This window comes from Lonchura striata, chromosome 5 (assembly GCF_046129695.1).
Source record: "Lonchura striata isolate bLonStr1 chromosome 5, bLonStr1.mat, whole genome shotgun sequence".
Taxonomy (NCBI): Eukaryota; Metazoa; Chordata; class Aves; order Passeriformes; family Estrildidae; genus Lonchura; species Lonchura striata.
Genome location: NC_134607.1, coordinates 33,876,824 through 33,889,399, shown reverse-complemented (window position 1 = coordinate 33,889,399; position 12,576 = coordinate 33,876,824). Strand labels below are relative to the sequence as shown.

Genomic DNA, 12,576 nt, shown 5'->3' with positions numbered 1-12,576 from the left:
GCCCTTCTCACTCTGCCAAAATTCCTGCAGGGAATTCCCTTCCAGAACAGGCAAGGAGCACCTCAGCCAGGTCCCATCTGCCTCAGCCTCCCCATTCCCCAGTTCACTGCCAAGCACGACCACTGCCAGCAGGCCCAAGTTCCCTGCTCTGCCTGTCAATATTCAGCATCTTCGTTTTTATCACACCTGGGTGTGGAGTAGAAGTAATTTGCTCCACTGTCCCTTGAGGTGCTACAGAAGACTCCAGACCCCTCTATCCAGCCCTCTCCCTCTCCTGTTGTAGGCCCAACACAAATAGGATGCCTGCCTTATTCCTGTCTAAAATGCCTTCTGTAAAAAACCTTTTCAAACAGTAACATGCCCAAACAAGCATGTATTTTGCAGAGACAGGGAAAGCACTGAGGTCACAAAATGCAAGTTTTTTTTGTTTCTTCTTCTGTTACAAAGTGGAAGACCAGGCATACTTAATCCAACAGATCAGCATACTATACACAAATTTCCTTCTTTACTTAAATGTGCATTTTGCATAGAGAAAGAAAAGAATTTGACTGCACTGTTTCTCAGCACTATGAAAAAAGAAAAACACAGAGCAAAGTCCATGTAAACCAGCTGGAAACAAATTAGAGCAACAAGTATCCAATATAATAATAGGGATTTTTCCCCACCATAAGGAGACTGCATCCCATTTTACTTCAGTCTGTTATACAATGTTTATCTACAGAATTCTCCAGAATTATTCATTGACTGGTAAGTTTCCTTCACTTTACATGTGTATAATATATAATTCTTTGCTTTACAGTGTATAGTAAAATTTACTGATTCAGACTCTTAATTCAAAATCTTTGATGTTACATACCCACACTCCATAGTCTTTAATGGCATCCTTATCGTCTTCTTTTTCAGCTGCTGCTGACATATGAAAAGTAGATCCCGAGTACTCACCTACAGTGAAAAAACTGTATTTTGATAACCAGCATGACCTAATACTACTTTTTACATTTAGAGTGCATCTTGAAGCATATTTGTGAGAAAAATCTTGACACAAAATAATGCATTGCCTTCAATTTATGATGAGCTATTATAGACAAAAATTACCATAAAACAGATTGAAGATGCATCTTTGTACATTGCTTTCTATAGAGGGCATTTAAAGAAAATTTGCTGCAAATTACTGCAAGTGGTCACAAATCAACCAATCCTGCTTCTTAAAGGTGCATTATCTTGATCCTTCTCTTTGAAACGCTGTGTGCCATACAGTTACATGTCTCCAGCAACTGTAATTTCCCTAAGTGCATATGTGCACCACACAAAAAATAATGAAAAACATCATAGCTTTGAAATATTTTAAGGCCCTGCTTTACTCTATCCATGAAACAAATCTGTCTCTAGGTGTGAATCTGGACTGAGTATTTCAAACTGCTACCTTATCTGTTGCAGAAGACACAGATGGAAACTGAAGGACAGACTTGTATAATGCTGAGAAACAATCCATACTCTCAACATTTTGCTTATACTATTGAAAACCGGATTCCACTCTTCCCTCTCTCAGAATTTCTATACAGTATGGGCAGGTCACAAACTTCTCAGATGTATTCAGTCTGGCAGCCTACCCTGAACTCTGTTACACCAGAAAACTGCACTCCAGATAATCCCAAACACAATCTAGAAGCAGCATCTCACTGTCATTGTTCTTGTGGAAGGCACATTGTACACTTTCAAGTGACAAGTTTTCACAAAGAAACAAGTCTTAGCAACTCAACTGGGGAATCTAAAAACAAGAGATGGAGGCTTTTCACCCTTATCACTCTGCACCTCCTGTCTTGTTTCATAACGCTGTGGATTCTACACAATAGCCTTTCTATACACAACACTTCACTGCTAAAGAGAGACAAAATACCCTTCCTACAAGAAAAATGAGCAAGACTGAGAAAAATAGGTAGGTATCATCACAAAAATACAAAAGGGCACGACCTCACTTCTTGGCATTTTCTGCTTTGGGTGAGTACTTTTGCAAGCCTTCATTCTTTGAAGCGTTCTTAACATTTGATACAAGCTCAGAGTTACAACTTTATGTCTGGAGTACGAGCTCCTCAGTCAGTCATAAAGGTCTCTAGAGGTCAATTCTGAACCCAAGTTACACAGTGTGAAGTAACAACCTTTTCCTTCCATCTCCACTGCTGGGTAAAATTTCTGAGATCTTTTGTAGATTTGATTGTTGGGTATTTCAGTACAAGGCATTACACAGCAGTCATTAGTGGATTGACAGCACTCATTTCACAGGGTTGTTATGATGATTTCTTGATAATTCTGATGCATTTCAGATAGTCTGATAAATACTAAAGACAATAATAACAGTAATTGTGGGAACCCCCGGCCTGGTTCAGGGGTCCCATGTGGTGGTAAAGTCTCTCCTCCAACCCGTGCTTCCAATGAAAGACTCTGCAGCCTCTTGCTGTTTGGCAGTTTATTGTGAGTTATCTAAAAGATTGTCTTTGCGGGCTGCGGCTGCTTGGTCAGTGGCCCAGGCAGAGGCACACACACACCCTGACATCCTCTCTATCTGCTGTCTTCTTCTTCTCCCTCCCACCCAGGGCTGCTGCTATCTTTTATATGATATATTACGTGTTCCATGTTTACAGTTTTTCCCTAATACCTACTACCTATGTTACAAGGTGCTTTTTTACTCTAAACCAATCCATAAGTGCCAGCATTACCAAGAACATGGAGGTAAGGAAGGAGGAGGAAGAACAGGATCAGCCCACTTTCCTCCATCTTAGAACTTCTGACCCCCATGTACAAAGTAAAAACCCCCCTGTACAGGTGCTAAAACCCCCCTGTACAATACTAAAAAAATTTCCCCTCTACTTTGTAACTACTTCTACTATACTATCTAACCCTTTGTGACTGCTTGTTCCACCTTCAAAATTGGTAACTCATTCCACGGCTCAAACTCAAAATCACAGCTGTTTCCAGCTGCTTGCCAGGGTCTAAAATGCTTCTGATCAAGGCCTGAAACCTCCAAAAATGTCTGAGGGACATTTTGAGTTCCAACAACCAATAATTAGGGATTATCCAAGGATAATGTTCTATAAGGAACACAGGCATTTTTCCCTTTTCCTTGTTTTTTAACAAGAGGAGCTTTAGACTTTACTCATGCTTATAGATATCCCAATACCAAGCAGCTTGCTGGTGCAGATGAAGGCTCCAGCCAGCAGTAAAATCAGACAGATGTGCTGGTGGTCTAGGAATATTTGCAGGTAGCACACAGAAATTACTGCAGAGGGAATCCTAAGTTATCACTAACAAGACTGCTGTAATCAAAAGTAACCCAAGCTCCCATTTAGTCTTGCCCATCAGAGAAGTTTTCAACAGCAGCTATGTTGAATTTGAAGTCTCAGCCTTCAAGTAAGATTTTAGGCTCTTTGAAACCCCTAAGATCTATTTCACATAGTGTTTAATCAATCTTGAAATTTTTGTGTAGCTGACAGAGATAAAGTGAAAAGGCAGGAAAGACACAAAGCATCAACATTCCTCCATCTTCAGGACTGCCTGAAAAGGGGAGATGACAACATATATGCTTGAGGAAGCCAACATCATGGAAGGGCAGACTATAGGAAGGAGCAAACAGGTACAAGTGTATATTTCAGTAGTCCTTTTGCGTCCAGAGCACCTTGTTAGAACCACTAATTTAAAATTAAGAAAAGATTTGCAATTGAAACGTAAACTTTAAGGAATTTAGAGATTTTAGAGGAGCTAAGATTTTAGTTAGAAATAAGCCTTACTAGAGTTAATTAAAATAATAATAATAAATGAGTAGGCTTGATGAAGTTAGAAGCTAGTAGTTAACTAATAATTGATTGTTTGTCAACACAATGTTTAGTTAGCTGGGTTTATAATGAAGAATATAGAAACTGACAAATAGCTTTTAGGAACATAAGACAATTGTGGGCCTCCTCTGTTCTGAAACCAATTGAAGACAAGGAATGGGAGTTCTACCAAGAGTTCATTTGTCATATTTGCATTGAAAAGGTAGAAAGGTCAAAACGAGGAAGACTTCATTTACTTCCTCATTTTGGGACCCCTCCCCATGAAAAGGACACTGACCCATTTCAAGGAACAAACTACACATGCTGAATAGCTTTTGGAGCGATTAGCATATGAAGCAGGGAATGGGATGTACCAAAATTATGAATATGTATTTGCATTTTGTGTATTCAATACTTGTCTGGATAAAAAGACTCTGTAATCACCTGGAAGGCACGGTGTGTATTTGGGAGCTATCCTGCACACTGCCCAGTGTCGAATAAACACACACTTTCTAACTTTAAACTGTTAGAGAGTTTTTGTCCGTCACAGTTGGATATCGGTACTAGATCAATATCCATATTTTTCAATAAATCACAATTACAATGTGTCTGTTCATAAAAGAACATGACTAAGAGATGGTCATGAATACCTTCAATATCCTCGACATCTTCTAAATCAAATTCCTGCAATAGATCTGCAAAACATAAAACAGATGCTTTATTAAATACTCCTAAAAGATTATGAAGCTAAACGAAGAACCACTTAAGGCAAATATTACCTGATTTCTGCTGTCTGTTTTCAGGAGAAGTTTTGTTCATTTCCAAAGTAGATATGGGAGTCTTCAGCTATGAAAGACAATTCCATAATAAAACGCCAAAATCAAAGTAACTACAAACTATTTAATGAGAAGAATAAGTAGTCTGTCTAACATGAAAAAATGTTTACCTGTGAATTATTTGGTTTCTCCAAAAAGGCTGTAAGTGAAAAATATTTTGGGAAATGTTATTTTTTAAAATGTTGGGTACCTTTTACTCCATTCAACATTAGTAGTTTCTACAACTAAGTATCAGTCACAAGCATTATTTCATCAGGAGTACAATACTTAACATTGCATTTACCTTATCATGCATCATGTATCTTAGTATACAATAAAAGAAAATCTTTGATTTAAAAAATAATTATCACAGAACTAGGACAATACAGGTGAAGCAGTAAGATCATGCTTGTTAACAGAACAAGATTAAAATATTTAGTCCTTGTGAGGAGCTGAATCCTGCTTTCTAAAAGGATTATTTCAAAAGCCAAAGCTGGTCTGCTGTAATGATCATAAAACAGCACTATGACTATGATTAGTTGGATATTAGGAAGAAGTTTTTGCCAGAAAGAGTAATTGGAATGGCCTGCCTGGGGAGGTGGTGGAGTCACCATCACTGGATGTGTTCAAAGAATGACTGGTATGGCACTTGATGCCATGGTCTAGCTAAGGTGTTCAGGGCATGGGTTGGACTTGATGATCTTGAAGGTCTCTTCCAACCTAATCATTCTGTGATTCTGTGTGATTATTCTAGAAGCGCTTAATATTGATGAGCATTTTGTTTTCCATTGATGGGACTAAGAAAGCATGGGAGCAGACAGAGAAACCTCATATATGTCTAACAAGTTAAAATCAGAGCAGTGTTCATCTGATTGTTGTGGTTTAGCTTGCAGAGGAACAACAGAGACAAATGTTGTCTGGCTTTATTCTACATTTAGAACATAGTTCCAAATATGTTTTAATATTTTGTCTAATATTAAATAATTTCCAAACCCACACAATCCCACCTGTACTACTCAAATCCTCTGCTTAAGTCATCATACAGTTGTATGTGACTAAATAAGTAAATGAAAGAATACTTAGAATTATTAAGAATGGCTCCAGGGCAAAAAAATTATATTTAAATAATTTTTTTAAATATTTTTATATTAAAAAAAAAAACAGCATTAAAAAACAAACAGTCTTAGAAAGATTGCCATAACCATTTTTACCATCTTTTCACACTGATCCTAAACTTGTTTTAGTAGAATTCTTGTCTAAGCAGAATTCTGTGACAAATAGTTAACAACTGCATTTGAAACTCCTGGAAGCTTGTAAAGTTTTGCTCAAGACACTCAAGAGACAGTGTCACAAACCACAGGCAGAAATCCTCAGCAAAAATTCCTGTACATGTAGTCCTACTTCAGCTCCTAGACGAAGCAGAACATAAAGCTATTAAAATGCTATCAAAGGTTATCAAAGGTTAGCTGTCTTCTGTTGCATTATCATCTAAGAATGTTAAATGATGAGAGAGGTCAGTCCTAACAGACATACACTGCCATTGCTATGAAACATGAACCTGAATCAAAAAAACTAGATACTCACTGGAAGAACAAAAAATGCAAATAATTTTCTTTACAAACCGGCCAGCAAGTGCTGTGATTACTGGCATTAATTAACAAACAATAAGCACTTAATTGGTATGGTTTGCACTCACACCGTGACAGCATCTCCAAGACTGACAGCTATAGAATTTTACTTTAGCCTATAAATGCTTACAAACATTAGCCCAGCAGGAAGTTACCATTGTCACTTTCCTCTGAAACAAACTGGGAGCATGCTCCATGTCTCTTTGCAGCTGGAAGCAGCACATCACAGGGTATTTTTCTTTCAGAATCTGCCTGTGTAACCTAAAACACATGAATGAGAAATGGTACAGAATTAATTTTCAACTCACTTCTATACAAAAAGTTCCTGCTAAACTAATTAATGTAGCACAGTATCAAGTATATTCTAGATACAAAAATGGTTTTTAAGGCCCTTGGCAAGAATGCATCAAAACATGGTATATTGGGAAATCACAGCAATTGCGTTTGCTTTCAGACCTTAAGCAAAAACTTCATACCACTAATCTGCCACACTTACAAACTCAACAACCACAAACAAGAATTAACATGGTAACTCAAGATACAGCTTGTGAACCAACAGATACATGTCTGCAGTGGTCCAACATTTGTACTGAATTTGTATGACATCCAAGTTGGTACTGACACTCCCTAGGCAAATATCCTGTGGTAGTGAATGAACACAGTGCTGCTCCAATTGCAAGAGCCATTTTGTCTGAACAAAGATTAGCAAGGCGGAGCTCAAAACTACCTTAAAATTAACAATGTTTGAGCCTTGTATTTTTAAGAAGGGGATGGGAAAATTCTTTTTTCTCAAAAGAAGAATCAGAGGGACTTAGCTACAGACCTTGCTGATTGCCACAGAAAGAATGAAAAAAGCAAACAAGGCCAGCATGTGCAGTGCCTCTGTTGAACATGATTTTAAAGAGGGCCAGAGTACACCTACAAAAGGTAGAGAGGATCTGTTCAGAAGCAGCTAGCCACCTAGCTTGTAGACCCCAAGGGCAACAGCTAACCAGGTCAGCAGACTAGGGCTGTATGTGAAAAAGCAACAATCCTGCCAGCCTCTGTGAAAAGCAGTAAGGAACTTCACTTTTTCTGGACTATACTAGAAACCAAACTCAAAGGCCAGTTGCTGTGACCCAAGCCATTAGCTCAACCTAAATTCATCCCAATCCTAACCGAGCAGCTGGCCTAGAGCAAAAGTTATAAACATATGGCAAAAGGAAGAAAAAAGGAAATAAGCCTTATCAACAGTGGTGTCCTACTGACACTACCTACAGTAGTGTCCAAATGAAAAGGACGCTCTCAAGTGATTCTGGACCTTACTTCTACTTCCTGCAGTGGAAACCCTTGTGTCCTTCACAAAAAGTACCTCAGAATCCCAGGGAGATTCAGCATCTTCCTCTTGCTCTGTTCCCACTGTTGGAAAGGCACCTAGAAATAAGGTAAGAAGTGAGATGATTGTTTGTACATCCAAAGATGCAGGTTCCATTGATAACGACAAACTAAGAAGCAAGTTTTATTCAAGTGTTTCTTCCCAGTCAGACACATCATGTTATCTCCTTTATACTTCCAACTCCTTTTGCTTCCTTTCTATCAGAAGATGGCTATGCACAACAGCTAACAAAGCTACAGGCAATAGTCAACATGCTTGGGTAACGTTCAGGAAGATACTCCAGTATCCTGCAGTTCTGTTGTATACAGAGTTAAGGTCTCTCCACCCTACAGCTCCAAATTTGGCATTTGCTATCACTTTCCACTGTACAGGGGGTACCACAGAAACACTATCCAAAGCCTCCTCACACTAACATGCACAAAATCACCAAGAAACAATGCTCCCTTTGTTGTGCTACTAGGAAAGATCTTCCCTGACAAAGCTGTTACCCGGCCCCTTCCCAGAAGCTAGACACCTAATCATTGCCATTTAAAAATAGAGGCTCACACCTCAAACACTTAACCCAAACACACAAAAACCATTGCTGTCTTGGGAGGGTTAAATTCAAACCCCTTCCCTACAATTCAAAGACAATTTTAAGCTTCAGTCTCAGGGGGTTACTAGCTAGATTTTACTATTGTATTTCTATTTTAAGCTACTTCATTAGGAAAAAACTAATTCAGGATTCAATTGTGTGGATACAAACACATAAAGAAGGGGGAAGGAGCTGGATGCCTGTGAGGGCACCCACACCAGAAGAGGCAACTGATGGTTCCAATCTGAACTCTGACTACTTACACTATGCCAAATACATATTTATGGTAAAACACATATAGGCAGATAAGCAGGTATAGGCACAACACTAGGATACAGCAGGTTCTGTCAGTGCCCCCTGCACAGCATCTGAGCAGCAGCTACACATGCTCTGGTAACATCTATTACAACAAGCTACTCACTGGAGACAGACAATGGAAATAGTGCTTTGTCTTCCTACTGTCAGACCTCAGATAAGTACCAAAGTGCTCTACTCTGACTAGGCTGGTAATGCTTTCAAGCACACACATGTGGTGCTGGAGAGACCTTCCACATTTTAAAACTGGACAAGGTGAGCCACTAGAACAGCTTTCTCTCAGCTTGACTCAAATCCTTCCCAGGCTTCAGCCAAGAGCAATTACAGCCATTCAATGTGACAGTACTTGTCATAAAAGGGAATACTGTTGTCACTTAAGACATTCTAGTCCTCCTTCCCTTTGTCATCTTTGCATTTTGTTCAGATCACTTCAGGGAGAACATAGCAACAAATCAAGAATGGCACTTGCTTCATATACAACGATTTCAGGTTTTAAAGAACTAATGTAAAGCAATGCAATCTGCTTTCCTTCTCTGCCAATGCCCACTGGGACTCATAGGAAAGAGAAAATTTTGCTACCATAGGAGTCAATCACCATTTTAGTTCATTTTCTATGCTTTAATATTTGTAGAGGAAGAACTTGGGTCAGGATTTACAAAGTAATTTCTCTCACCAGAGTTGTCCTTTGAAGCTTTGTCGACTTCATGCCTATAATTACAAACAGAATTTTTCACATCCTCAACAACTGTAATTTGTAGCTTCTTTCCAGAACCCTCCTTCTCTTCATGTTCAGATGATTCTTCCTAAAAGAGATCAACCAAAACTGCTGAAAAGAACAGTAACAAACAAAGATACAAAACAGTATCATTGCTGTTCCTCCATAAGCAATTCCTCATGTCAGTCTAACTCCAGCTTCATTTAAGTTCCAACATTCTGGAATGTATTTTTTTTTTTCTCTACTTTGCTCCATGGAAAATCATTATTAGTTTCCTGCTCTCAGTCTTATACAAAATTATTTTTGTTTCCTCACTTTCACCAATCACACAATGAATTTTCCTAAATGGTAGTAAAACTTCATAGATAAAAACTGTAACACAGAAATGAGAAAAATCTAACTGATTCCAGAATCTACTGCCTATTCTTTTTCCATACTATATTACCATACCATAGCAAAAAAACTGTTTTGACTCCAAGTAAGACACTAACATCAAAAACAGATGATCAAAAGATGGATATATGTGAAAAATAAGTCTTAAGAGAAATCTGGTTTAGTATGTGCTCCTTACCTATCTGACCCTTAGAAAATACCCTTGTGATTGAATCATCCTTACATACTTACTTCGCTGCTTGAATGAAATGCTGCTCTCAAATTTTCTTCTTGCTTATTTAACTGCAAGTTTTCACTTTCTTTTTTCAGTGGTTGACAGTCTTTATCATCTACTCTATATTCCTCTTCAGTATCTTCACCATCCACACGTTCAAGTACAACAGAGGTTGGTCTTTCAGGTCCCAGATTTTTTTCTGCTAACCAAGGATTATTGCTGCTTTCAAAGCCATCACTGAAGTTTGACCTTTTCTCCTTAACACCACAACTATCTAAGAGAGGCTGAGGAATCTCTTTTTTCCAGTCTGTCACTTCAGAGTTTGGAAAACAGGAGTCAGCATTTCTGTGAAATTTCTCTTCAATCATGCTTTTTCTGTTCTTGGTTTCTTGCATATCTTGCAGATTATTTAGATTTTGAAAGACAGCTTGTTTTGGTACTGACTTGCAAGATACTTCATTATTCATCTTTGGAGACATTGCCATTTTATTTTCTTGAAACCTTTCACAAGACTCAGCTATGAAAGACACAGGAGTATCAACAGATTCATCATGTTCTTTATTTATTTCATCATCATCACAGACATTGCCCATTACACATCGAGCATCCCCTTCACACTTTGCTTTACTGAAATACTCTAATTTCTGATTAATTGCCCTTTCAGGTTCTGTTTTCTCCTCTTCCAGTATTTCATTAGACTGAGTTTCTTCATCCTTCAGCTCTTCCTCCTCCTTTTCATCTTCAGTAAAATCTTCATCGTCATCCTCATCATCCTCCTCCTCCTCCTCCTCTTCCTCCTCATAATCTTCATTACCATCTTCATTGTCATTTTCATCCTCTTCCTCCTCCTCTTCCTCCTCCAATTCTTCTTCATCCAGGTTGCTTGCAGCTGAGACATCCTGATGAAACAATTCTTCACTGTCCCCTTTGTTCACATTTACACTGGATGGGATTCTTTGTTTGAGACTTTTCTTTGGTGACTTAGGACTTCCAAGTCTAGAACCACCACCATCATCTTGAAGTAAAAAAAAAAAAAAAAAAAATTATGTAAACAGTAACAGGCATGTTATCAGATTAATGTACAAGACAGAAGCCATTTGGGAATGTTTAGAAATTGAGAGGTTGGGCAGGATAGAGGATGAACTTGATAAAGGAAAGGGGCTTAAAAGAGAGGATTAATATCTTCATATTAATGACTTATTTTATTCTGAATTATTAAGTGCCATGTTTACAAAATGCTACTTTTCTCATTTATTATTTAAAAGTCCCCCCCAAACTAACCAAAAAACCTACTTAGCAAGTCTACTCTATATATATCAGTGTATCATGCAACCTTCTGCAAATTAACTTACTGTTGTTCCTGAACTGCTGTGAAGCATTCATTAACAGTGTCAGGTTTGGTTTCTGCAGCTTCTGTAAATAAATGTTTAAGATTTTTTTTTAACAGTAACAGCAACAAATCCTTTGTTCTCATCAAAACTTGAGCAGTAAATATAACTAGACTGTCCTTATGACAGTGGTGGCTCCATTCTATACTTCTAACTACACAAACACTCCTCTTATATCCAATTCAGTAAGTATTTCACACTGTGCAGGCACCCTTCTGAAAATTTTTTTCAAAAATGTTTATGTACCTAACTATTGTAAAAAGCTGCTTCTAATATTTGTAATACTTAAGTAAAATTCAATTATATTTAAAAGTGCATTTTCAAGATGCTTACTTGCAAATGTGCACAAGGTAAGTAACTATTAAGATCCCATACTTAATGCGTAAACTTAGTCCCTGCAAGTACACTTAAAAAATACCCCTAAACTTCAAAACCATGGCAGAAAAAATCTATCATTTCTATTTAAATCAGTGCAAGAAAATAAAATCAAGTTAAAGCAAAACATGCTTGCATCTCCAGCATTACAGAGTGGGTTGAACTACCACACTCAGGTTCTACATCACAGCACAATGCCAATGCAAACGAGTTGATGCTCCAGACATCACTCAGATGTTCATAATTCTACAGATCATTAGTAAAAACAGTAAGCATTAGAGCTTGTATCTAACAAAAAGATCATAAAAAAAAAAAAAAAAAAAAAAACAAAAAAAAAACACGAAGGAAAACATGCAGTGTGAAATCCCATGCAGGTACTGAATGTCATCTTATAGAAGAAAATAGATGACCCATCCAAGTAACTCATCTATTCATTGAGCACTCTTGATGAACCTGCTGAGAAAGGAGAACTAGGTGATGAGGATTTTTGCAGATCTTGATAAATAAATGTCCTTGATCACTTAGGAATCTATCCCCAAATTTACAGAAAACAATAACGATGATTCGACAAGAACAGGATAGGTTATAATAATAACTTATAAATTTTTTAACTCTGCAAACCTGACTCATATAAACAAGAAAAAATATAAAACTATATGGTTATCTTGTCATCTACTGCTTTTGGGCTTCAAATTGCAAATCTACTGCACAATCTGTCACAGCTACAGGTACTTTAGGAAAAACTCATAGCAGAAGAAAGGCTGGCAGGCCAGAGATTACTTTAAAAAGAAAACAATATTGGCTGGAGCTGCAGTTTCTTTCAGTTCCAAAGAAAATTTGCCTTCAAACCCCTTATTTTTACAGGCTGTTTTTCCTGTAAATGCACCATACCTTGGGGGTAAAATCAAGTTCCTCTTCCTCAGAGGTATGCCAACTGTCATCGCTCCCCTCTTTCTCAGAGCTTCTTTAAAAGCAAAG

At 37.8% G+C, this 12,576-nt stretch overlaps 1 protein-coding gene across 8 annotated transcripts in view; it reads right to left on the bottom strand.

The window, feature by feature from the left end:
* The window catches only part of ANKRD26 (ankyrin repeat domain containing 26), a 48,500-nt gene that overhangs the window by 25,477 nt on the left and 10,447 nt on the right, over window positions 1-12,576 (bottom strand). For 5 of the 8 annotated variants that reach the window (XM_021553498.2, XM_021553490.3, XM_021553493.3 and 2 more), the window contains 10 exons: window positions 12,490-12,562; window positions 11,188-11,248; window positions 9,853-10,850; window positions 9,187-9,316; window positions 7,601-7,662; window positions 6,405-6,510; window positions 4,753-4,781; window positions 4,586-4,652; window positions 4,457-4,501; window positions 857-942 (listed from right to left, as the gene is read on the bottom strand). In XM_021553498.2, the coding sequence (XP_021409173.2) occupies window positions 857-942; window positions 4,457-4,501; window positions 4,586-4,652; window positions 4,753-4,781; window positions 6,405-6,510; window positions 7,601-7,662; window positions 9,187-9,316; window positions 9,853-10,850; window positions 11,188-11,248; window positions 12,490-12,562 (1,657 nt within the window). The remainder of the gene's footprint in view (window positions 1-856; window positions 943-4,456; window positions 4,502-4,585; window positions 4,653-4,752; window positions 4,782-6,404; window positions 6,511-7,600; window positions 7,663-9,186; window positions 9,317-9,852; window positions 10,851-11,187; window positions 11,249-12,489; window positions 12,563-12,576) is intronic. The other 3 variants (XM_021553491.3, XM_021553496.3, XM_021553499.2) reach the window with 2 other exon arrangements.